Genomic DNA, 25,857 nt, shown 5'->3' on the forward strand with positions numbered 1-25,857 from the left:
TTATTTTGACCGACTGCCTTTTTATTGCAAGTGTATGGTTGTGGAATACAAAACAAAACAAAAAAAAAATCAGCAACTGATTGTACTTTTTAGTTTCAAGATTCTATTTTCAAGCTTGACCATTTAAAAAAAACCCACGAGTTTTATTCTTTGCTTGAAAAAAGAGAAGTGTTTCCTATGCCTGAAAAAGTCAATGATCATATTTTCCATACATAAAAAGGACACATCACTTAAAAACTTCACCATATAGTTTCTTGGTACTATAAGAAGCTGGCAGCCTGTTTTCACTCACTGAAGCTTGTTCCCATCAAGGGTCTTTTCAGCAGGAAGAGATAAGAAAGGCACCAACTGTGCAGTGGGCAACAACTCACAATTATGCTCCTTCTGAAATATTTACTCCGGCTTAACCTTCCACATTTCCTCACAGTGCACTAGTGTAGCCCCATCCTTTTTATCTAAACTTTGCTAGAAGCAGAAAAATATATTGCAAACCAAAAAATGATGAAACAAAGAGCCTAAATTGGATGCCAGTGTTTTCTTATAAACCCCAAACCTCTACAAAAACATTGCGGTATAGATTATTCACATCCATATCCATGTGCGTTAGGGAAATAATATGTCTACGCTTCTTTATTCTAAACAGAAATTTGCCTGCTAGGAGAGATCATCGTCTTCTCCAAACATGGTGAACACATTTAAATACTGGTTCAGAAGTGCCAACATTCATTGATTTGGTCCCAGTGATACGAAACCGAGCAATAACCCCGCGGCATTAAATTGGGGGCACCACAAAGGGGATGAAGGCACACAATCCATTCTTACCTCCCTCTTCTACACAGGATAATTTCTGAAGATCTTTGAACTTCAAAATCTCTTTAAATGTTCTCGGCTGGACCGAGGTAAAAGTCCATCACCCATGTACATATTCCCCTAGGCCCTGCATGCCAAAAAAGGTGCGCTCCCTGAATTCCTACTGCAAACGCCAATCGAATAGGATTCTAATCCCTGGGTTTGGGCAGGAATGGGAATCCTCATTAGCCTTGGCATGCTTTGTCCTGTAAGTCGCAGGGCACACCTGGCATTCTAGGTACTATGCAAGAGAGGTTTCAAGGCGGCAGTGTTGAGAAGCCATTATCAAAAACTCAGCGCAGAAGAGGTAGAGAAAAAGTACTGGTCCCAATGCTAGGACTGGTGTGGGGGTTGATGTGCAGCGAGCAGCAGAGATATTGCAGTAAGATCAAAAGAAGAGGAAAAGGGTGAACGACTTAAATATCTACTTCCCTAGGTGTTGCTTCAGAATTTGAAGCATCGGTGATAACACCATTTCTCCCACTGAGCTCTAGTGGAATCATACTTCTGTTTAGAGAACTCCACCTCTCTGGTCAGATTTGTAACTTTTCAGGTGGACTTCCCACACGCTATTGACTTATTTATTCAGGGACTTAGCATTAATGGCTGAAATGGAGAAAATAACTGCCGAAAGCCACACCGTTGTCTTTAAAAAGATTATTTTCTAAAATGTGGCTAGCCAATTTTGCTTTTGGGGGGGCGGGGAGGGCGTTATCTCTGACAACACACATATTGTACCATACGAATTCCTCGGTGCGTTCGTAAGACATCAAGACTATATATATATATATACAGTTGATTCCTTATCTTCCCCTAGGAGTCTTCAGACAATAGGAAGGTCCCACTTTACAGGTAATCTTTTGTGCAAGAAAGCAGGTAAGGTTTTTATTAATCCCGATTGACTTTGGAGAAATTATAGTTCCCAATGGCAAGGAGGAAAGAGCCTTAGATTCAGTCCTATGGCTTTTAGTTTTCCCCCTTTTTAAAATGCAGCGAGAACTCAAGATGTCCAGGAACAAGAAAACCCTCTTTAGTTTTCGCCCGGTGTGTTCATGCATAGAATTCTTCTTGCTTGTGTGGTTTTTGATAGCCTCCATTCGATTGCTTTGGCTCATCCAATGAATAACTTCCTTCATCTTTTTTCTTCATTCTATATAGCATGAATGCAACTAGGAATCCAGCAAATAGCAAGCCTACGAGCCCACCGGCGATGACTCCTGTGGGAAAAAGAAAAGGATAACGTTTACATTTTCAAGCTAGAACCAAAGTGAGGGAGATGACTCTTTTGTGAGTTCCAAAGGAGATCATCATCAAGGAAATTGTGTATACTGGATTCAAACAGATAAAGCAATAAACAGCCATCTATTTTATTTTTCATAGCCTCAAAAGCAACCCCTGTTTATGGTAAAAGTATTTTCAATTGACTTTTGTGCACATCTTTATGATCCTTAACATATGAATATTTGCTTCAGCAGGTACTAGTTTCCCTGCCACAGCTGACTTCTGTGGTTCATGATCTGCCATGCTCCAGGTATTAGGAAAGGTATAAACATATTGTTATGAGAAAGTTCACATTGGACTGACAATACTCTTTTGAAGTATTCAAGGGTGCCAACACCTAAAAACATCGGAAAAATCAAATGCAAAATGTCATGATTTCAAAATGCTTGATACATTCTTAGAAGTAATCACTAAAAGAAACTTTGAGACTATAGTGCACAATGGAACAAATTTAGTGGAATGAAGGAAATTCAGACTTCTCCGAGGAAACGTGCAGGATAAATGTACCAATATAAAGAACTATGGATGGGCAGCAGGAAGAAATGATTTTCCCTCGTCATTGCAGGGAAGGGAAGGAAAGGAAAAGGAAAGGACACCCACAACATCAGAGTTATATTTTAATTAATTAGCTGTGGAAATAATCTAGTTGCATAAAGGTGTGTGATTTCCTTTTGCACACACCTTTATCTGAGCCATTCAACTATTTGATTCTAGATTTTGGCTTTAAAATCATGACCAAGACCAACTAGCTGTGAGCCTCTTTAGCTCTGTTGTTAATGCCCTGCAGTAACTGTCACATTCTGACAGAAATAATGTCCATCGTAGACATTAATACAAAACAATTAATATACAGAAAACAGTGTTGGCTGTTCAGCCATGCAGGAGCATGAATTTAGATCTACGGATCTTTAAAACAATGGTGTTTTCTCTTCGGGATATGTAGCAGGTGTGAGGGGATAGGGACAACTACTTGACCTTGGGGGGAAAGATTTTTAAAGAATTGTAGATAAGTGGCCTATGTGTATCTATCTTCATGCACTGCTCCAAATATATTTTGGAAATAAATCTGAAGTGTTTCATAGTCCTAATATACCTCAAAACAAACACAGGCCTACCTCCTAGTACTTCTTTCCTGTCCATTAATCCTTCAGATTTTGCATCCTTGGCTTCTGTATCAGCCCTCCTATTTTCTGTTTCAAGGTCCTTTGCATTCATTTGATTTTCCTCATGTGTTGAAAATATAAAATCTCCCTGTTTGGAAGAAAGAGGCATAAATTATGTTGTGTTTTAAAGCACCCATATGCCACCCACACCCATGTATCCCAAGGGACCCAGCATAGTGTCACATGTTTCAAAGCCTACATCTTAGTCCAGGGGTCTTCAAACTTAACAGCTTTAAGACTTGTGGACTTCAACTCCCAGAATTCCTCCTCCAGTCATGTTAGCTCAGAAATTCTGGGAGTTGAAGTCCACAAATCTTAAAACTTGCCAAGTTTGAAGACCTTTGCCTTGGACAGTTAAATTATAATACGTATCAGGAGTAACTGATAACTAAGAAGTGACAAAAAGTACTAGCAAAAGTATTCCAAAGCACTTGTATTCCAACATACTGCAGTCAATAATTTATCTTATTCTTACCTGATCACCAGAACTATATTCTGGGAAGATTTCATTTTCAGGCAGAGGAGAGTTATCCATTGGAGCAGTAGACGACACTATAGTGGGTAGGGCACTATTCAAATTTTTCTCACTTTCTGGGTCAATGCCAAACGAGTGTGTTTCATCAATATTAGATAGGTCAGGAATATCAATGAATTTGACTGTGCTAGCAGTATGAGAAGTTGTAATTCTGGCTGTGGAAACATGATGCGCTATTGGGACGCTTGTTGTCAACACAGCAGGTTTTGTTGTATCTGGCTCCGTAACCGAGTCAAACTCTTCCAGAGTTACTGGTGGTTCCTTGGATGGGAGAGCAGAATCTGGAAACCCAGGTATGCTTGCCGTAGAGACAGGTGCCCTTGAATAATCTTCCGCAGGGCTATCTGTTACTTGAACCTTTGTTTGAGTATCTCTCAAGCTGGTAGAAACTTCAGGCATCAGAGAAGTATTTGTGCTTCCTTGTAATGGAACCTTGTAGGCAATCACTTCATCCTCCATCGAAGAACCTAACATAAAAATTAATTTTAATCAGGGTTTGAAAGTAAAGTATAATGCTACAGTAAGAGAAAGCTTGGCCAAATAGTCTGAAGAATTCTACCCTGCATTTATAATAATCCCACTTGATGTCATCATAATGTTCCTTACCAATGCTGCAAAAACACTTTGGTTCCCCTGTATTTTAAGATGTTACAAGCCTTTGCAACATTCATTTGCTAAAATGAGACCTGCCAGATTAAGCAAAACCTACCTAGCTCACTCCTTTGTGTTACAATGGCCGCCCAGATGCCTCCGAAAGGCTTACAAAAAGGATATGAGGATGATAGTCCTTCTCCACTACTCCTTCCTAAGCAGTTCCATTTTAAGGAATGCCACCTTTGATTTATTGACTCTACACGGTAGGCCAAACTAAGAAACAAATGCCATGTAGGTTCAGCACTACTTTTACTTTAACAGCTATAGGAGCAGAATCTTGCAAATCTGCAATGTGCTCTTCCCCTTCCCTCATTTGATCTTTGTGCAAACTAGGGGAGGGGCTTTTCTGGGATGTTTTCTGAAATTAGTTTTTCAGCCCAGGCTGATGTCCCTCTTATCTGACCATTCCTTGGCAGAGCTCTTTCCTCTTGTTTAATGCAATTCTCCTTGTGGCTTCAGGTTGTACAACTCTGATTTATATTATAAGGTAGCATACAACCATGGGGAAATTCAGCAACTGGAAGCCTTATCTCGTGTGAATCTATTTAATCCCCTTTCCAAATTTTCTGAAGCAGGAATCATTATTGCTCTCATGGCAACGAATGTTAATTCCCTACGTTAACACACTTAAGCAAGAGCTTTATTTGCAATAAGAGAACTAAGCATACCTGCACCCGATGATAAACCAGAAAATGAATCATCATCATCTCCAGATGAATCCTGGTCTTCAGGGGGTAGACTGATGTCCATTGGTTGCTTTAGAATAGAAAATCAATATATATATTAGGATATATTTAGCTAACTGAGCAGATTTAATTAATTCATACTGATTAAAAGCTGATCATTAGGCTTGCTAGGATGCAAGATTTTATACTGCCCCTCTCATGGTGCTTGCATGGACCCATAGCACATCTGTGTTTTTTCTGGAAAGAAAGCCTATTGTTCTTGCCTGTATTGTGAATGCACCTAATATAAATGCTTGGAGAAGAAAATAAGTCGAAGGCCATACTATGATGATTCCAACCTTTTTAAAAAATCAACTCTACACTTGGCTCAAGCCTTTCAAACTTCACTTTGCATGCTATAGGCTATAAAGAGAAAAGTTAATCCGTGGCCACAGTGAAGAATAATTAAAATTATCCTACTTGCAGAAATTCTATAGCACAGACTTTTTTACACTTGATTTTCGATGATATATCTACAGTTAGTCCTTGACTTAGAAACATTGGTTTAGTGACCATTTCAAGTTACAACAGCACTGAAAAAAGTGAGCTATGACTGGTTCTCACACTTTTAACCAATGCAGCATCAATTTTCATGGGTTTGTTTCTGGAGGAGGGATCTAAGCAATTAGCCCTTCTACACGTTGATGGATCTTAAATTATGATGAAGATGGGCTCTTCCAACAGGGCCCTGGGATAACCCACAGAAAGCTGTTCCTATACTGCTACCATTAAATATCATGCAAACTTTTGCCAGTGTTCTATTTCCTCAAATATTTGTGTGATGAACTTTTTTAACAGCATTAGCCCAACTGTAGATGAAACATAAAGCCACAGAGCCTTAAAAACCATATAGTCCAGTTCGTCCATATTGGAACAGCATCATTACAATAAAGTCCTCATAAAATGACCAGCATATCTCTTAAAATCTCTACTGAGGTCAACCACCTTCATAAGATGAAAATGTTAGGAAGAATGAAAACACCTTTGAGAAACATAAGCCACTGCAAGTTGTGGGATTCTGGGAGATAAAGTCCACAAGTCTTAAAAGTTGCTAAGGGTCCTAATCTAATTTAATCTAATCTAATCTAATCTAATCTAAAGAGCCATTTGAAGTTCTTTAATATTACATTCCTACAAATAAAGTAACATACTTGAACATACCCAATATTTTTGCTCCTCTCATACTGAGAATATTAAGCCTAATCCCCATTGTATCTTCCACTCATGTATTTTATACCAAAAGTATTTTATACCCCCAGATCTCTCTGAAGGAATCAATGCTTATAAACTGGTATGCCCAAATAATTTGAGATAACAGCCACAATGCAACCCACATTGGCCAAAGTCATCTTTTGGGGAAATGGGGGGCATAAAAATTTAATAAATAAAAATAAACACAACTCTGGCTAGCTTTATATATTCCCTTTGGGCCTTTCCATACAATGCTCTTCAGAGGAACACATGTGCAGAGCCATCTTATCTATATTGCTTGATTGTATATTTCCATTCTGCTTTTAGTTATGTCAGCAGGTCACTGAAATTGTTTTTCCACTTGTAAAGGAACAGCAGGATTAATAATTTCTTTCCTCCACAGAGAAATCAAGTCAGCCATTAATAATTTACCTACTTGCCATTAAGAAAGAAAAGTTGGAGATGGAATGGAGTGCAAGTGTTCCTAGTAGCACGTTTGCGCTTTCTGCACTAAGCTATCTGTGCAGAAAGCACCCCAGAGAGAGTGCAGAGAACAGCACTGAAGATGACAAAAGGCTGGACTATAGGATGAACCACTGAGGGAATTAGGTATGTCTAGTCCAGGGCGGTCAAACTCCTGGCCCTCGGGCTGGATGCGTCATATGCTGGCCATGACCATGCGTGGTTTAGGAAATTGGGGGTTAAGTCCCAATATGTCACATGACACTACCGGGAGGACGTGAGTTTGTCACCCCTGGTCTAGTCTAACAAAGAGAAGGTCTAGGGGTGATATGATAGCAGTCTTCCAGTACTTGATAGTCTGCCCACTATTTAAAGATTAAAGTAAAATATGTAAAAATTAATGGGACAATAACAGTAGTAGTGACTCTGACAGAGAGGCATACAAGGAACAGGTAAAACCATGGTTGGCTATGAACACTGAATGGAAGATTGAAAGATTCATCTTTGGCACAGAAGATAGAGGATACTGGTACTAGACTGACCTCCATGGTTGACTGGGGAATCCTGGGAGTTGAAGTCCAGACGTCTTAAAGTTGTCACAGTTGAGAAACACTGCTATAAATCATACCACTCTCAACTATAGGAAAACTGGAAAACTATCTATCTCCTATCAGTGGTTTTATTCAACAGCAGACTTTCCCCACCTGATATGGCCATTAATCAGATTTTCATCTCTTAAATGAAGCCAGAAGATTAATTTTTAGGCAATGTATCACGCATGGACATGTTTTTTTTCTTCTTTCATCCAAGAAACAAACCTACAGAATGAAGCTTTGAAAAAAAAAGCAGATCTGAATGAATTATTTGGAGTGCCACCAATTCCAATCCCAGCACAAAATGCACAGGAAACCATTTACTTTTGAACGGCCCCTCTCCTAACTAAAAGTAAGAAACTGCAAACACAATATTCGATTTTAATTTTACTATCCACACAGTGCAAAGTATATTCAGAATCTTTTCTTGTACAAGCTTGTCCTACACAGGTGTGCAGTTAGTTAAAAGAAGCTGAAGTATGGAAAACAGCTAGAGGGGAGACCTCTGGGTAGAGAAAGTGAGCTTACCCATCTTCTCATAAGTAGCCAGACATGCTTGTAACTTTATTTCGCCAAGCAATTTCAACGTAGGTAAAAAAGGCAACACTATAGATTATAAAAGAGCAGGTCCTAAATTTCAACGATCTACAAGTTATTTTTCAACCCTTGGCTCTTAAAGACTGGATTTTATTGCATGCCAAGACATTTTAGTGTCAGTTGCTCACACACATATTAGCTATTAGATTTCAAACTGTAAGTTTCCTATATTTAGCCTCAAACTCTGTTATAAGACAAATTGATATGAGGCCTAATTGTAAGAATGACTCCACAGAAATGTTAGCTTAACTAAGTATTTATCCTGTTAATGTGACCCCATCTTTGTACACACAAAAATTCTAGAGAAGCGATTAATTAAAAAGAGGTCAAGTGACTCCAGCACCTTTCTTCTCATGTTGCATTCAAATGAGGGGTAAAAATACAGTAAATTCTATTCTTCCTTTCCAGTTCATAAGCACTTACGTGGGAAGGGCAACTTCCCAGGAATATCTGAAACAGAAATATAATAGGCTGCTATTTTTGCCAACTACGTTAAACAGAGTAAACCAAAAGCCACAGGTACCTATCTTCAATTTCTCAGGCAGGAAATCAGATACTCAATACATATTTTGGGCCATTCATTCCATCAAAGACTACGGTAGAGAAGGAACCAAAATGTCTGATCTGCTCCATTTTAGGAAACGAACGATGCACGCACCTCAAGAAGAATGGCACACCTACAGTTGGCAGAGACAACCAGTACTCAATTCAGGGCTCCTGCCCATTCCTGCAAGTGGGCGAAGGAGGAATCAGTGAAGAAGGAACCAGCGCCTGAGAGGTGGAGGCAACGCTCAGCTTTAGCCTGTGGGGCAGGGGGAAGGGTGGGAAGGTTTGAGGCTTTGCAAGGTGTCTTTGGCTGGCAGGGATTCCATTATTGCAAGGGAAGAATATGTTCTGCTCAATTCAAGTATAAACCTGTCACCTGGCAGCATAGGCAAGAATAACAAGGAGGTCAGTTTTTCTTTTCTTTTTCTGAGCTCCAATTAAGATGGCTGGATGTACATCATCAACTCCTGTCAGCTCACTTTAGTTTCATTTGTCTTAATTGTGAAATCCAAAGAAAGAAAAGGGTATTTAAATCCTGCAAAAGTTTTATTACTTCGGCTCAATGAGGCAGGAAGTTCTGCATTCTAATTACCTGAATGCAAAATCTTAATGAGCTGCACTAATAATTCATTCAACCACTGCCAATTGTATTTCAAACATTCTTCCCAACTGATTAGTTTAAAAAAAATTCCACAGTTCTTTAATTGGATTTTATATATACAGTCAAGTAGTCGCTTGCCTGTAAGTAAACAGGCATGAACTCCTGCCTGTTGGGATTCTAACCTGAATGTCTTCACCAGGATAACAGTGTGTTGTCTGTGAGCCCCAGTGTGCCCACAGACACCCCCCTGGGCAATTGCCAGGCCCCCTATTCCTGCTGACTTTCAAAATATTCATTAAATTAAAACAAAATTCTGTGGGAAATTCCCATGCTGCTAAGTAGACGACTTGTGGCACTGTCATTGTTTCCCTGAATTGCTCTGGCTCCAAGAGGCACGCTTCAAAAATCAAAACGTCGAGTGACCACATCATGCTTTGTTTGGGAAATTGTCTACCTCCCCATCCCTCTCAAAGGCAAATATAGCATTGGGTAGGAAACCACCTGGCCAATTGGTATTTTGAGACTGGCTACATTAACTTAGAATCACATAGTCTTAAATCAGCTGCCTGCCCCCCTACCTCCCAGCAGCTATTTTTTAAGAGCTCACATCGCATGTCCTTATCATTCAAAATCTCTCAGCGTCAAAGGGTGAGGTGCTACATTCCACTCACCCAAAATGTTGACTTCATGTTAGTCTAGATAGTCCAGTCTAGTCTATATATACTGTGATCCCCATTAAGGATATGGCTAACATTTTAAATAGTTAATGGACTAGTGTTTGAGAGGAACATATGTGGATGAGGAACAGGGATAGTCAAGGCAGTGGTGGGATTCAATTTTTTTACTACCGGTTCTGTGGGTGTGGCTTGGTGGGCGTGGCAAGGCAAGGATACTGTAAAATCTCCAGTCAGAGGAGGTATTTGCCAGTTCTCTGAACTACTCAAAATTTCCACTACCGGTTCTCCAGAACTGGTCAGAACCTGCTGAATACCACATCTGAGTCAAGGCAGCACTGCCTCTAGTATGATAGAGGACTTAGAACGAGTTGGATCTGGAAAAAAAGCCAGTGTCTTTAACACTTGGCTTTCTATTCCAGCTTTTTCATTTCAGTTGTGTGTGTTTTTGTAGACTCCCTGTGGCAACTCTCCTTATTCTGTTTCAAACACCCACATCTTTTGGCATGGGTCTAGTCAGACAGAAAGCTGTCCTTGGAGGAGACAGACACGATAGGATTTCCATGTTGAATCATCGTGTGAGGTAGGATTCCCTCTTTCAGCCATATCAAAGCAAGGCTGGATCCTTGATAGGAGAACGTCTGCTTGTAAATGGGAGGTATTATGATAAATGTCTTATTAAGGAGACAATTATAATAATCAGACAACACCATCGTATTGGAGTCAAGGCCTTTCCATGACATTTTCAGCTATTTTATACAGGAAGGCACACAACCTCACTGATTAAGCTAGAAGCAACAGGAAATCCCCAATCTACAAGAAAGGAATTCTGCCTTAGAAAAAAGGAAAGGACATTTTAAAATAATATTTCATTGAATTGTCACAGGCTGTTAAAAACATGATTTGATTCAAACTGTTAACATAAAATAAATGACAAACATGTAGGTTACTTGAATTGTGCTAGAAAGCAGAGCTATTGAGTAATACTGACCATTGCTGAGCTAACAAGACTGGTTGCACCAATACACCATAAAATTAGAAATGCAAGCTTTTCCCTTTCATATGAGAAGGCTAATAATTGTTCTGAAACTTATATAATCATGGCCTACAGGAATACGTCTAAGGGCTCCTGAGTTCTAAGAAGAACAGTTGCCCGTCCCATCGAAGTCAGAGATGACGTTTCAGAGATGCCACAGAGAACTTACTATAACAATGTTAACAGTTTCAAGAGTTTGGTTCACAAAAACTCGGGCTGAATGGCCATACGCACGTCCTTCATATTTGAAGACTTCCCACCTTCTCTTAAACACCAGTTGTAGCCTATTGAATAAAACAATACATATTGTCTCGCCTGAAGTACAAATTGAGCAGAACTGCACGTTCCCTTCTTTCCCTCTGAGCTTACCAAATAAGTGTAAACATGGCCATAAAATTGCAGTTTAGCATTTCAGCAGAAAATACATTATGAGGAACATGTCCTTCAAAACAGTGTGGCAGAAAGTACTTAGCCATATCTGATCGCAGATTTATTTCTAAAATTCCCCCTGCACAACAGCATTCTGATGGCAGAAGACTTGGACAGTATGGGATAGGCCCTGAAAATGTTTTTTTTTTACACAGTACAGTATTTAAAAGGTCTATTTTTGTACAGTTTGACACCAAATACATAGTATGTATTCTATCAACTCCAGTTTCTTGGCAAGGTCACTACTTGGACTATCACTGTATATAAAACCAAAGTACGGAATCATATGACAAATAATGCACCATTATTTCCTCTCACTTGTCCTCTAACTCCCTATCCAAATGCTAACAGGATTCCTCTTCTTCCTGGCCCTTGACAGATTACAAACTTTAATTCCCATTCTCCATTGTTCAATTCTGTTACCTCCACATTTTGATATCAAGGTACATAGCATCTGGACCCAAATCAATGCACATGCTAATAAAAAGGCATTAATAATCTGCCTCATCAAATTATCCTGCATTACCTATTAGTTCAAGCAGAGGGCTAGCGTAAACCCAATAATAATAACCTTAGAGATATTCAGAACTCCATTCTGTTTCTGTATATAAATGTTCTGCAATCCTCTAATAAGCATATTTCTCTATCCTGAAAGGTAGGACATTATTATTCCTACATTTGATAAAGCAAAAGCAAAAAACATGACTATCACTATTGCATACACTTAGGTGGTTGGCCCACAACTACAAGTGTCCTGGATGAAGCTGGGACCTTTTAAGTCTGGTTTCACACAGGGACGCAGTTCTGAAATGGCATTGGTTGTACTTGTAAATGACCTTTGGAGGATTTGGGGTGGGGATGCCATCCATCAGCATGGGATTTGGTATGCTGGTAATAGCCAGTTATATTTCTCCAGTGGACAGGTGATTCAGTGGCATTGCTGGTCAGGTGCCTGGAGGCTTTTAGGATGAGGGAGAATTGGCTTTGATATGGTTTTTTATGTTATTTCAATTTCTTGATTGGGAGCTGCCCAGAATTGGGCATAATATGGGCAACTATATAAATGTTTTAAATGAATAATAAATGAGCATAACCAATGGTTTGTTTTAGCTATCCATGTCTGGAAAAGAATTGCAAGCATTATGCCCAAAGTGCATATCCATTTTCTGTCAAGGGCCCTGCAGACAGAATTGGCAGCTGATCACAGAGTTTCATTTGTATCCAGAGAGCACACAGACATCTTTCTGAGCTGGCCTCACAAAAGGGGATGCCAATGCGCCTTGGGTATCACAACGAATTAGGGATCTTTTCAGCTCTGCAAGGGTACTGAGCCATGAAGGTTATCTTCTGATGTCACTAATTTGAGCTCAAGGTGGCTGAGCTGCAAGACCTTGAGCAGTCTAGCCAGCTTCTTGCTTTGGCACAGACAGCGGTGCCTAGACCTCTTCCTGCCATTTCCACGAGCCGCTGTCAAGGTTTGCAATTAAAGCCAGCCAATTTCACAAGGATTATTGATAAAGTCATAGGGGACTGCCATCTGCAAAAACAATTCTGATCTCATCCGTGTCTTCAATTGCTTTTCGAGGGTGTATGCCAAGAATAAACAGAGGAATAAACCTCACTCTGCATTAAAATTATGTCGTGCCTTTCTCAAAATCTAACTTACCCCTGGAAATGTAAAGTTGATGATGAGAAATATCAACTCAGTTGGTCAGGTAAATGAGATCCGTTGCAGCCATATAAACACAAGTTGTGCGTACTGCATCAACTGTCGAGAGGCTTCCAAGTGCAACTCAAAAACGCTCTCATCGTAAAGCTCTCCAGAGCTTATTAGCAGGGTACTTTTTCAGGAGTGTCTCCTTCAGGTGGAACAGTCTTCTGAGCTTTCGTACCACCTGGAGAAGCTGGAGGTATTTGTCATAAGATGAGAGGTGTGGACACATATACACACACACATACACAAACACTGCAGGACAAAGACCTGGAGGGTTTGGGTTGCGTGCACAGAGACATTGTTCAGGAAGAGTTTGGCCACGAACCTCCTTTACAGAGATTTAGAGTCTGACAGTTTAGGCAGTTGTACAATATCATGATTCCCTCCTCTTTATTTTGTGTATCGTAAAGGTAGCCCTTGACTTTTGACCATAATTGGGAATGGAAAATTTGTCATTTAGCATTGTGATCAAGTAAGTCATCACATCTTTGCATCTGGTTTTAGGTCTTTTTTTTTTTTTTTTTTTGGCTACAGTCGTTCAATCCAGCTTTTTCCCATTGTCTCTGCTTGTGAGAAGCCAGCTGGGAATGTCACAAATGATGATCATGTATCCAGAGGTTGCCACAACTGTTGTAACTGCAAGTCAACTGCCTATCACTACCATGTTATCGTAGGGAGGTTGTGACAATCGTGTCACGACTGGCTTGACAGCCAATTTTTTCCAGCCCTGTTGTTACCTCAAATAGCCGCTAAGCGAATGGTTATAAGTCAAAAACTGTAATTTTACAAAGTTACTGTTCTCTTATTATGTTGACTTTGTGATTATAAGCCAATGAGAACTGGTTAAAACTAACAGTATATAAAATTGATGAATAAACCATAATTTAATTGATATTAACTATACCATTATACAAATACAGCATGTGTAAATCCAGCCAATGTGCAACAACTGCAGTTGATATTTATTACAGGATTTTTTTAAAAAAGCTATGGAACTCCCCTACACACTGTTAATATATATTTGGCCACCCAATTCAAAAATCGAAATTCTGGGGACTAACACAAGATAAAACTCAATAAAGTACAATTCCAACAGAATAAAAACAATGGTAGAAACAAGACGCAATCTGGGATAGTCTGAAATCATTCAATAGTTAGGCCATCATTCATCAGTTAGGCCAGAGATCTCCAAACTTGGCAACTTTAAGATTTGTGGACCAACTCGGCTGGCTGGAGAATTCTGGAAGTTGAAGTCCAGAAATCTTAAAGTTGCCAAGTTTGGGGATCCCTGAGATAGGCTCCTCTATCACCTTTACTCAATGCCTGGGAAAAAAAACCCAGGTTACCACCATCAGGGTATGCTACACTTCTCATTCTTCCTTCCATTTCAGCAGAATGAAGCATTGCAGAAATGTACAATATAAAAGAATATTCTCTCCCACTCTTACAGCACAATAGAATCCTAGTATCAAAGGGCTGGAAGAAAGCTAAGAAGTCCTTTAGTCCAACCACCTGTGAAAAATGGTCGTAAGTCACTTTTTTCAGTGCTGTTATAACTTTGAATGGTCACTAAGCAAGTGGCTGCAAGTTGAGGACTACCTGTATTATTTGTGGTTAATTTGGAAATTTACTAACCAATGTTTAGCAGCACATTTAAAATATTTTATTTACTTCCAGTTTTCCTCTTCCATTATTACATTATCCGCTGTTTCAATTGCCTCAATGTTGAGTTTAGCCTTTTGCTGTGGTCGTGTCTGAAATTCCTAATTCCTCTTGTCTTAACCATCTCTAACATTAAAAATGAAAGCTTTTTATTATTTAAGTGTATATTGCATGTTTTGCACTAATTAGAAAACATATAAAGGGAATAGTAATTAACAGAGAACAAACTTACTCTTTCTTTAAAATAAAACTCACATCTTTTTTTTAAAAAAAAATACTTTTTATTCCAATAGTTATAGGCTATCTTTAAACAAAAAAATTCTTTAGAATTACTATTAATTCAACAGAAAACCATACTGAATGCCTGACTGGCATTGTTTCAATTAAACTGGAGGGTAGAACAGAAGCTCTTTCACATAGCAAATCAGCAACTACCCACAGAATAATATATTATCATGTGCCTTGTCAATTATAAACTAGTGGTTTCTTGGTAGAAGTATTAATTCAGAGGTCTCAAAGTTAAATTGTTGTGAGCACCATATGAAGACTGATTCCACTGAAAACCAAAAACAAAGAAAACGATCACAGCATGTCATTAAAAAAAAAAACCAAAGCTATTTTTTTTTACTTCCAGCAATTTTTCACTAACCAGAACATCAATATTTGATTTTATATCAGGAATATCAAATAAAAGGCTCTCTGAGGCATCTCCTGAAGCCCACAACACGCTTTATCAATTGTGTTTCACTCCTTGAACTGGGCAAGGAGTAGTTCTAGTTTGGAGGATCTCAAGGGATTGTCTGTGCCACTGGACTTTCTCTCTCCTAAATACTATTGTGGGCCACAGGAAATGACCTGTAGGGCCACAGGGGGCTGTTGAAGACAGACCCAAGTCTCCTCACTAATTATCATACCCCAAGGCATGTTAGACATTGGTCTTTAAAGGATTAGCATTCAGGTTATCTATACAAGCAGCGAATTTACAATGCTGAAGTGTAAGACTGATTCTTAGCATTCCCCTAATCTACAGTCAGCGCTACAGTTATGAACCCGAATTGGATGCCAACCACACATCATCTAAACTTGGTAGATATCGTCAAGGAATAATAACACAATGTTTATTGAGTAACATTTATTGAACAAGACATATGAATACTTACTGTGAAGAAAGGAGAAACTCTATTAGTGATCAAGAGTTGTACAATCAACAATAAACACGCTTTTCAATCTAGTAAACAAACTTCTTTAGGGATGAAAAGGAGAAGGCCAGGAAGGCCAGTCCCAGTTAAGTTGAGGGCTACATGTAGTACAATTGGTTTGCACCTTAAATCAAATGCCAGAATATAGCAAGGAAATCAGCAGAAACATATTCCTTTGTGGCTTACGGAGTGCCAATAGTGCCAATTTCTCATGTAGTACCTGTATAAAATGCCCTATTTTTCACAACTTGTTTAATCAGGCAAGCATAAATTATAGCTGTTAATGTGTGGTATCACCCACACACAGTCACTTTGTAATACTGTTTGCTCAAACAATAGTTCATGTGACTTTTCTAAGTTAACCTAAGTGCTTCGGTGGTGCAGTGGTTAGAGTGCAGTACTACAAGCTACTTCTGCTGACAGCCAGCTATCTGCAATTTGGCAGATCGAATCTCACCAAGGTTGACTCATCCTTCCGAGGTGGGTAAAATGAGGTCCCAGATTGTTGGGGGTAATATGCAGACTCTGTAAACTGTTTAGAGAGGGCTGTAAAGCTGTATATGTCAACGTGCTATTGCTATTAACCATTCTTCTTGCTTCAATTACAATACAGTACATGCCAATAGTCTTCCTCTTGCAATAATTATGAGGCTGCCATTTAAAAACTGAACAGGTGACTCTTGAATACCAGGCAGTTATTTCTATTTTCTCCTTCCAATCATTAATTTCCTTCACAAATGCTATTTCCACATGTCTAGATTTTAATCAAAATTACCATTTAGCATTTGAAACTGAAGGAGCACAGGGGAAGGGGGGAAAGCAAGAAAGGAACTCGTTTACTTCATGAAATGAGTTTTCTCTCTTTGAACTGGCTGGAAATGTAAGGAACGTATACTTGACTTTGGCTTGTAGCAATGTACAGCCCAGTGTATCCACTGTCACATAAAGACCTCAATCATGTAAAGACCTCAATATTAATATTTCATTCTTCACAGAGAGGAAAGCCAGCTCCAAGCATACATGTAAGGATCTGCCCATATCATTTACTAAGTAAGGAACACAGGTGAAGCTAGTTGAACTTCAATCTGCCTACACAATCCAATCTTTATGACAGTATAATTAAAATGACCTCCATGACAGCTGATCAAGCAGTTTTGTCCATCTGAAAGTGTCTGGAATTAAGCAACAAGATTACAAAGATACAAAGCACCTACGTGAAGTCTATTTAAAAAGAGGATTTCCCTATGCCATAAAGCAGCTTTTCACAAAAATAATTAGAAGTTCCTGACAGCGCATCAGAAAGTGTCCATTTACGGATGGAAAAATAATTACTGTGACTAGCAACTGAAGCTCAGATAGTGGACAAGAAATAATGTGGTTTCCCTTCTTTAATAATATTCCTAAATAAAACAAGTATGGGTTACCATTTACGTCCTTCTCCAGAAAAAGATATTGTCAATTAGCATATGACTCAAAAGAAGATCACATGTATGTGTGAAGAACACATCAAGGACAGATGTAAAATGCAACAAACAGGTCTTCGTAGTCATCCCATCTACTAATAAATAAATTTATTATACAGGTCTTTCATCAGCTTGTCATCTTGTACTGAACTGTTAAACGCCTCAGTTAACTCAAGGGTTTCTTAGATAGGCATGGAAGACGCCTAGGTTTCAAATTTCAGTAGGCCACAAAAGGAATAGTACTGTACTGCCTGCCTGCTTGCCAGCCAATACTTAAGTAACCCAGTACCAACCTAGCCTGATATTGTGCCAAACTATACCAGGTGATGCCAGAATGCCAATCAATTCCACAGCTTGAATCATGGAACTGACTCTTAGGGGAAAGTGGTGTTATCAAATTATTTAATCTGTTAGCATTAGTCACTGGCTAATTTTTACACACATATAAAGCTAACATTCCATCACTAAAACTTCTTGGCACTGCTATCCTTCTCTTTCATTACTCTAAAAGCCCAAAGTTCTCCATTATGTTGACTCTCTAAACCGCTTAGAGAGGGCTGTAAAGTTCTGCAAAGTGGTATATAAGTCTAAGTGCTATTGTTATTAAAGAAACTACACCTTTTTGAAAACTCCAAATAAACATCATATACAAAGAACATCGTGATATTATAAAGTTCTACATGGATACTTTCTTTCCTCCAACTGTTAACTTTGCTCACTTGAAACTACTGATAGTAATGCTTGCTTTCATATGCAGCCAGCAATGCTAACATTGCTAGCTCTGGTCTAAGACTCTGAATAATAACAAAGGATTTCCTCCATTATCTAGACACAACTGAATTTATTACACCTCACCACCCTAGAAGAGTACCCTGATTGGAATTGGCTATAGTCTTAGATGCCACCTTAATAATAGTAAATCCTTGGATAGGATAAGATTTGAATTAAGTTTCTATTAGATTTAGACTGTGAATCTAACTGCAGATTAACAATGGATATTAATGTATAAGAGTTACTACTGCTACCATAGCACTACCATTCCTTGCATCTCAGGGTTTGCGTTCAGATGTAGGAATGTCTGTCTTCATATGAAATTTTGCCATCTAAAATGAGAATACTTTTGCTTCCTGCCTTCATCTATATTTGGCATCAAGTTTAATTCTTTAATGTTTCCATCCTCACAATTAACTGTTCTGTTCCTGCTCAGATTTCCCCTTTGTCATTTACTGTAAGCAAAGCCAAGACAGTTCTACAATTTATATCTACTTGACGGAGGTTTTCTTCCTCAAATTTTTTTCCTATGCCTTTTTTTCCCTGTCCCTGTATTGACCTTTGCCAACTAAGATATCAACTATTAACCAGTCATCGTTTTAGAGTCTATGAAGAAGGAAACATTACTCTGATGACTAGAGCTAGTATGCTTTTTTAAAATTATATTTCAAATATACTGTACGTTTTTCAGCATTCCTATAACACTGAATGCGATACATGTTCTACTTCAATTTCTATGTTATCACGGAAAATTACCTATTATGGCAAAATAGAGAACAATTTCTCTGTAAGTATAAATATGTTTCCAGTCCACATATTTATAAATATAAGTTTCTAGTCCACAGGTTCTGAGCAGGCAGCATTTATATTACCCTGTGTATATGTGTGCCCTCAAGTCAGTTTTTGAATCTTGGCGATTGCCTGAACTAATGCTGGAGTTTTTGTGGTAATATTTGGAAGTGCTTTGCTCTTACCAACTTCCTAAGGCTGAGAGAGAGGGACTGGTCCCATTAAAAGGATTCCAATACTTAAGTAGTATTTATCATTCATACTTTAGTCACCCGTTCTCAGTTGCCCCCTCCTCCTTCGCCTTTCTTATAGTTATAATGGGAACTGCAGCTTAACGTCCTTAAAACACATCAAATTGGGAAATGCAACTTATAATTCTACAGTCTCCCTTGCATTGCTAAAGGATTAATTCGCTAATAGTCTAATAATAAACTAAGAAGGACATAACTATGTTTTATATTTCTTCCAGAAGTTCACTAAAATATTTCCTGAGAGTTACAGATGAAATTTTACCGACGTGAACAGCTGTTTATCAATCAAATTTGTAAGTCTGCCTGACTGCATAATGACAGCGATTGGGGTATAACATGACAAACAGATTAAGCAACGTGCAACAAAGGAAACAAGTGAAGACTTGGAAAGAATTAAATAATGCACCATGTTAGAAAAGGTGCTTCTGACAAGGGTCCAATACCCCATCCATTCCAAGGCCTGGGGGGTGGGGGGGCAAGGCCAGGTTAGTAGGGTCAATATGAATCTGTTAATTTAAGTCAATTGATTTATAAGATCTAATACTTCTGGATGACTCTGGAGCATACATACAAGATTCAGAACTGATAAAGAAAATAAAGCAGCAATTCATAAACAAGTATAAGTGACCTAGAAAAATCACAATGGCAAAGAGCACTGCTAAGGACCCATACTGGCCCAGGAGCCGGAAGATGAATCAGGATATAAGGCCTTTTAAAATGAGCCTAGGTGGAGACCATGCAAATCTCAGGGGGAATGCAATTCCATGGAGTTAGAATAGGGACAGCGAAGATGAGCTTCCTGAGCCCCGACAAATGACAATTCTGTCCATTGCACAGCACAAGCAGATGTTATGGGACACAGATAGCCCTTCAATTAACTACACACTATGCCATGCTTGTAACTTCTCAGGCCACTTCATTCTGCAGGAGCTCTAAGCTTCCAAGTGGCCTTCAAGGACATTTCAATAGTTTGCACCTGTGATGACTACTCTAGTTTGAATGACAGGCTAAATGGCCCGCTTGCCTAGAAAAGCATGTAATTAGTATACAAAATGATTCTGTGTGAAGGCCCTCCTGCTTAACATAGCTGAGATTTGATGACAGCAAATCATTGCAATTCCTGGCAATGCTTTTCTACTGGAATTTTCTAGTAATACTTGATTGATCAGGTACTGCACATAACGCTACTCAAAAACCACTAGAAATCTCTAGTTTTCCTTCCTAGCTAAACCTCTAAGTTGCAAGATGAGATAGGTTCCTGCTGTGCAGTACAATCACAAAAATAACACTGACATTCTCAGAAAGTTATAATTTTCTGTGGGCTCAAACAATTCCAACTAAGTAACTATGATAATAATTAATGAAAATGGGAAGAGTACAGGCCCTACAACTGAGTTGCATTATTTGAATATTATGTTCAGGTGCATTGTACATTCACTTAGTTATTGTGCTAACCAGCCCACATGTAAGCAGCTTTCCAATTAGATTATGGAATAGTTTCTCAATTGGTTTCTGGAAATCAAGACATAATTACATTTACAGCATTCCCAGAAGCTGCTAAATAACTTGATGAAGATTCTCAATCATGCAGTTAGAATTAACAGAAGGTTGTCTGAAATTTGAATAATTGCAACTGGACTAATTTTTAGTTTGAGAGACATTTCGCTGTCCATCCAGGCAGCTTCATCAGTCAGAGCAAGACAGTTAGGCAGTGCGTTATTGGAATGTACCAACTCCTGCCAACACCAACCTCAGGGGTTTCCTCCACAGAGTGTACAGCTGCAATGATTCAACTATGTGTGGCAGGAGTTGGTACATCCCAACAACTCTCTGCCTAACTTGCTTTGACTGAAGAAGCTGCCTGGATGGACAGTGAAAAGTCTCTCAAACTAAAAATTAGTCCAGTGTAATGATGCAACCCTTCAGATAACTTCAGACAAGCCTTCAGACAACTTTTCTTATCCAAAGTAAGATTAGTCTGCAAGATTTGTTTTCAACCAAGCCATGCTAATATCGGGCAGTTATCACATAGTTTTCAAAGTACTTACAGAACAATGTCTTTATGGTCTTTTTAAAATCTTTGCTGGCACTGCCTTTACTTTACTGTTAAATGAACAGCCTCAAACAGAAAGATATGAAACAGAGTGGCAGCTTTTAAAGTAATATACTACATTGCTTAAGTAGCCTAACAGAGAAATTATACAAAGTTCAAAATCAGTGTCAGATCAAAGTCCAGAATTCTGTTCCATTGTACTTAATTCTGTTTTAAGACAAGTCATGAATTTGATCACAGTATTTCCTTACCTATATAAATAAATGTAACACATTTATTGGTCAACTAAAGTCTGTACTAATTAACTGGTTCAGCAATATTTAAGTCATTCAGTTACTTGTACAATTAACCCTCTCTCCAGTGGCAAAGCCAAAAAAACACCTATTTTCAGCATAAATCTTTAAGCAGCTTTTTAATCCAAATTTGCCACAGAACACATACTTTTCCTTGATAAAAGAGTACACAATCTTACCACAGATGAAACTGGACAGGTTATCAAGGAGGCTTTAAAAGCAGTCAAGTGTTTAACACATGAAATTATTTTGAAATTTGTATTTGTTAAAAAAACACTTATAGGTACTAGTGTACTAGGAATCCAACATAGGCTGAATTATTAATATGTTTCTTTAGGTTACCTCTACAATTACATTGAGGATTGATTAGTTTCTCTAATCACAGTAACTTGGGGGGAAAACTGAGATCTTTAATTTATTCACCTATCTCTCAGCTGTCTACTACCGATGCTTAGAAGTTACAATAAGTATTGTGGTTGTTCTTTTTACCTTAACAGTTTTAAGGTGTATATTATCAATTCACATAAATGAGTGAACAATCTCTTCTACTGCTACTACACATCCTCTACCTGGAAGAATCAGCTCCAACAATCTATTCATAAAGGACCACCATTATTTCTTGGCCCCACTCCTTTCTTTTACCCACCCCTTTCCTGCCTGTAAATGTCGAGAAGCAAAAAAGTGAAAGGCATATTCATGTGCCTCAAAAGCTCCCACACCAGTTGTGACTACCCAACTTCCTCCCATATATATTCCATCTAAATCCCATTTTTACTTTTTTTTAAAAAAATAGTCTGTACTATTTGCTTTTCCCCTGGTTAATAATGGAACTGCAGAGTTACAGTCTGAATAACAGCCAACAATCAATAACAAGATGGGTAGAGCTCCATACAGAACCAGATAGGTTGGGCTACTTTCTGAGTTAAAGCACCAGTACAGTACTAAATGGATTAGGCGGTCCTTCCATAGACTTAGCAAGAAGAGTCAGTTGCAGACTATAGTATTGTTTGTAACCGATTAATCCTTTGACAAGAGAGATTCATACTATAATGGAAGTTATGATGAGCTTATTAGGCCCAAATAAGAGTAATTAAATTATTTAAGCAATTTGTTACTGCTGAGTCTGGTAGTAGGAGTTAGATAAACTATACATAGTTTGTTCAGTGGCGACATCTGGTGGTTCAGGGCAGAAAAAGAATTCAGATGACAGCTTTAAAATACTGAATGTTCTCTAGCGCAGAGTAGACCAATATTAGCTTCTAAAGTTGCAACTCCATGGAGTGGTTTGATAGTTTTTATAAATAACACATTTACTTTTATTAAAGTAATAAATTACATTAAATTATATATATATTATACATATTATACTAACATAGCACATTCCATTTGCTAGGGAACATCCATCTTTATTGAATTCCACAGCCAAGAGAGTCTAGGTGAAGTACAAAATCTCTTTTCTGATTTTAAATTTGTGTAATTTGGTAGTCTCTTGCTAGCAATAGGGAGGCATTACAGCAAAAAAACAAAATCCTCTGTCCCAGCCCTGAGAAACAAACAGAGCAGAACTAGGTGAGCTTGTCTACAGGTATCTAGATGCAGTCCTATTTTCTATTAATCACATAAAATATAATTACATGATATAGTATTTCATCCACTGAATCACACCAATATAGAAATGTCCTCATTGCTATAAGACTTCTTGGGGTCAAGTTAATTATTACACTGAATTATGAGGTCATTGGGAGGAAAGGTGATTTTCAGAAACTTCAGCACTGCATTCTAGTTTCCCACTGTTATTTTAACAGCTGTAGCTGAACTCCATTAAACAGCCTTGGAGAAGAAAGGAAACTCTACTTCTGCTTAAAAGACAAAAGATTCTTGCTACACAAGCAAAAAAGAAAAGCAGGCTAAAAATGTATCAGAAGACTTAGGTGTTTTCTGCCTTCGAGGCTGGGTGTTGAACAGTTTCGCTGTTTCAGGCATTTATAAATGCTAGTTATTTGGACCTGATAAACAGCAACGTGTTTTATTCAGATTTTGTTTTAGGATCCGTATATTTGGTAGTCTCTTCCCATCCTATTCTCTGGATTCCAAAGCTTTACTTGTGAAAGCTTTATATGATTTGAAGAGTACTTCAGATAGCTCAATATTTCAGAGAATTTTTATTAATTTTTTACTATTACTGTTTTAATGCTCTTTTGCTGGTCTGTGACCGTAACATTACTATTATATAATTAATACTAATATTATGAACATTATCATGATTGCTCAAATTAATTGTACACAGACAACACACTGTTTATATACACACTTAAATTTTTGCTCTATGTTTAATAAAAATAAATGCATTGGAGGGGAAAAAAAAAAGACATATTGCTTTACTTGAGATAATATCAGAGGTAACTCAACTCATTACCTAACCTTCCCTAATCTGCTTTGGTTAGTTCTCATGACTGCTCATTTGCAACTCATTACACCCACAAGCTACCACTCATAAATGACTCAGGGAAGGTCCTGTAGTGAAATGGGACCTAGATCCTCTCCCGATATTAAATTGATTTCTAGAAATCACTTTTCTCACTCCCACCACTCCCCGCACTCAACTGAAAGCAGTACTTTGCAGGCACGTATGATGCTCCCATGTCTTACGGGGGAAATCCCTCCTCCCACACCAACATTTCCTAACGTGTGAAAGAAGAGTCACCGACCCTACCGGCAGTTTTCAGGTTAGCCTACCCACAAGAGGGTTGTGTATGTGTGTGTTTAGTTTAAAAAAACTGGCACCATTACGAATGGATTTGGCACAGAGCACCACAGCAGATTAGCGAGGTCCCGGGAAGGAGGGCAGGGCCACCGAGGCACCGGGAGCCAGGCGCGCCACATCCTTAAAACTCGAGTTATAACTTGCCGGGAAGAGTTAAAAAGAAGAAAAGGAAAGGGAAAAAAAAAAAAGCAGCCAGCAGAAAAGGCGCACCGCCGCGCCGAAGTAGGCAAATATCCGGTTAGTTACAACAGGGAGAGAGAGAGGCTTTGAGGAGAGAAGAATTCCAGTCAGGTTATGAGGCTCTCTCCCCCTGGTCTGGTTTGAATTAAAGCTTTCGGGGGCAGCCAATAAATACAGCCGGCTACATTCCCGGGGCTCACACAATAGACTCTCGACCTCGAGCTTTTAAGTCCTTCAGAACCTGTTGAGGAATGGGGGGAGGACGATACGAGCAGCAAAGAGCCGGGGGGCGAGAAAGAAGACGAAGAAAAGAACGAGGAAGGGACAGAAACCGCTTTCCCTGAGTGGTGGTGTCCCCAAAACATTAAACGAGGACCGCTTTGCCAGCAAGGGCGAGGAGGGAGGAGACGAAAGAAGACGCGGGGAGGGGGGCTTGGAAGGGTCTTTCTCCCCTCCACTCCCTGCGCCGCTTCTACTGAAAGGCGTTAGAGCCCCAAGCTCAACCTGGCTGGGTTTTCCCCCACGCCCGTTTCAAAAGAGGGAAAAGAAAGACGCGTCTTTCTTCTTCTCCTCCTCCTCCTCCTCCAGGCTCCCTTATCGGAGCTGGCCGGCCACGTGCAAGCCGGGCTCCTCCAGGACGCGAGAACCTTCTTTCTCAGACCACCGCCCCCCCGCGCCCCCCCCCAACGAGGGTTGGTTTTGCTACTCACCGCGAAGACGGCTTGGAAGCAAAAGACCAAGGCGCTCAGCCCCGCTATCGCGCTGACCCTCATTCTCGCCGTTCGTGAAAGCAGCCGCGTTGCAAAAGGAACCCTGGTGCAAGCCAACCCTTGGCTTCTTCTCCGCCTCCGCCGCCGCCTTCGCTTCGCTGCAACAACAAAAAAAAAAAAGAAGGGGGGGGGGCGCTTTGGGGCGAAAGCGAGGCTAAAACTCTTGCCTTCTTCTCATATAAATCAAAGGCAAAAAGAGTCTAACCTTCACCTACTGGCGGGGGTCCCACCCACCAGCAGGCCGCCCCGCCCAAGCCCGCCACGCCTCCTCCTCCTCGCACCATAAGCGGCGTTTCCTGCTCTCGCCCGCTTGTATTTATTCGCCGTCCCGCGTAAATTCTTCCTCTGCTAGACTGAAGGGGCTCCGGTTGTTTTCCTCTCGGGACTGGATTTCTTGACCTCGCCGCCACCAGTGGTTGGTTGATCGGTCGGTCGGTCGGTCGACCGCATTGGGTCCTCTCGGCTTTGCTTAAAAGCCCTCGAAGCTTCTTCACGTCTTTTAGCTTCCTCCCCCGAGGTGCTGTATCACCTCCGAGGTGCTGTATCACCTCCGAGGTGCTGTATCACCTCCATAGTACGGACGGTGCGGGAAGCAAAAGCGTAGAGGGAGGA

The 25,857-nt window shown here is 39.5% G+C and overlaps 1 protein-coding gene across 1 annotated transcript; it reads right to left on the minus strand.

Moving 5' to 3' along the window:
* On the minus strand, positions 1 to 25,506 carry SDC1 (syndecan 1). Its single transcript, XM_026695332.2, has 5 exons — positions 25,186 to 25,506; positions 5,151 to 5,238; positions 3,769 to 4,295; positions 3,246 to 3,381; positions 1 to 2,066 (listed from the first exon to the last, which is right to left on the minus strand). Exons 1-5 carry the CDS (start codon positions 25,246 to 25,248, stop codon positions 1,900 to 1,902), a joined length of 981 nt encoding a protein of 326 aa, XP_026551117.2. The 5' UTR covers positions 25,249 to 25,506; the 3' UTR covers positions 1 to 1,899.
* Between the last annotated feature and the right edge of the window lie 351 nt (positions 25,507 to 25,857).

Source organism: Pseudonaja textilis, chromosome 1 (assembly GCF_049901715.1).
Source record: "Pseudonaja textilis isolate UNSWEBS1 chromosome 1, rPseTex1.2, whole genome shotgun sequence".
In the NCBI taxonomy this organism is placed as follows: Eukaryota; Metazoa; Chordata; class Lepidosauria; order Squamata; family Elapidae; genus Pseudonaja; species Pseudonaja textilis.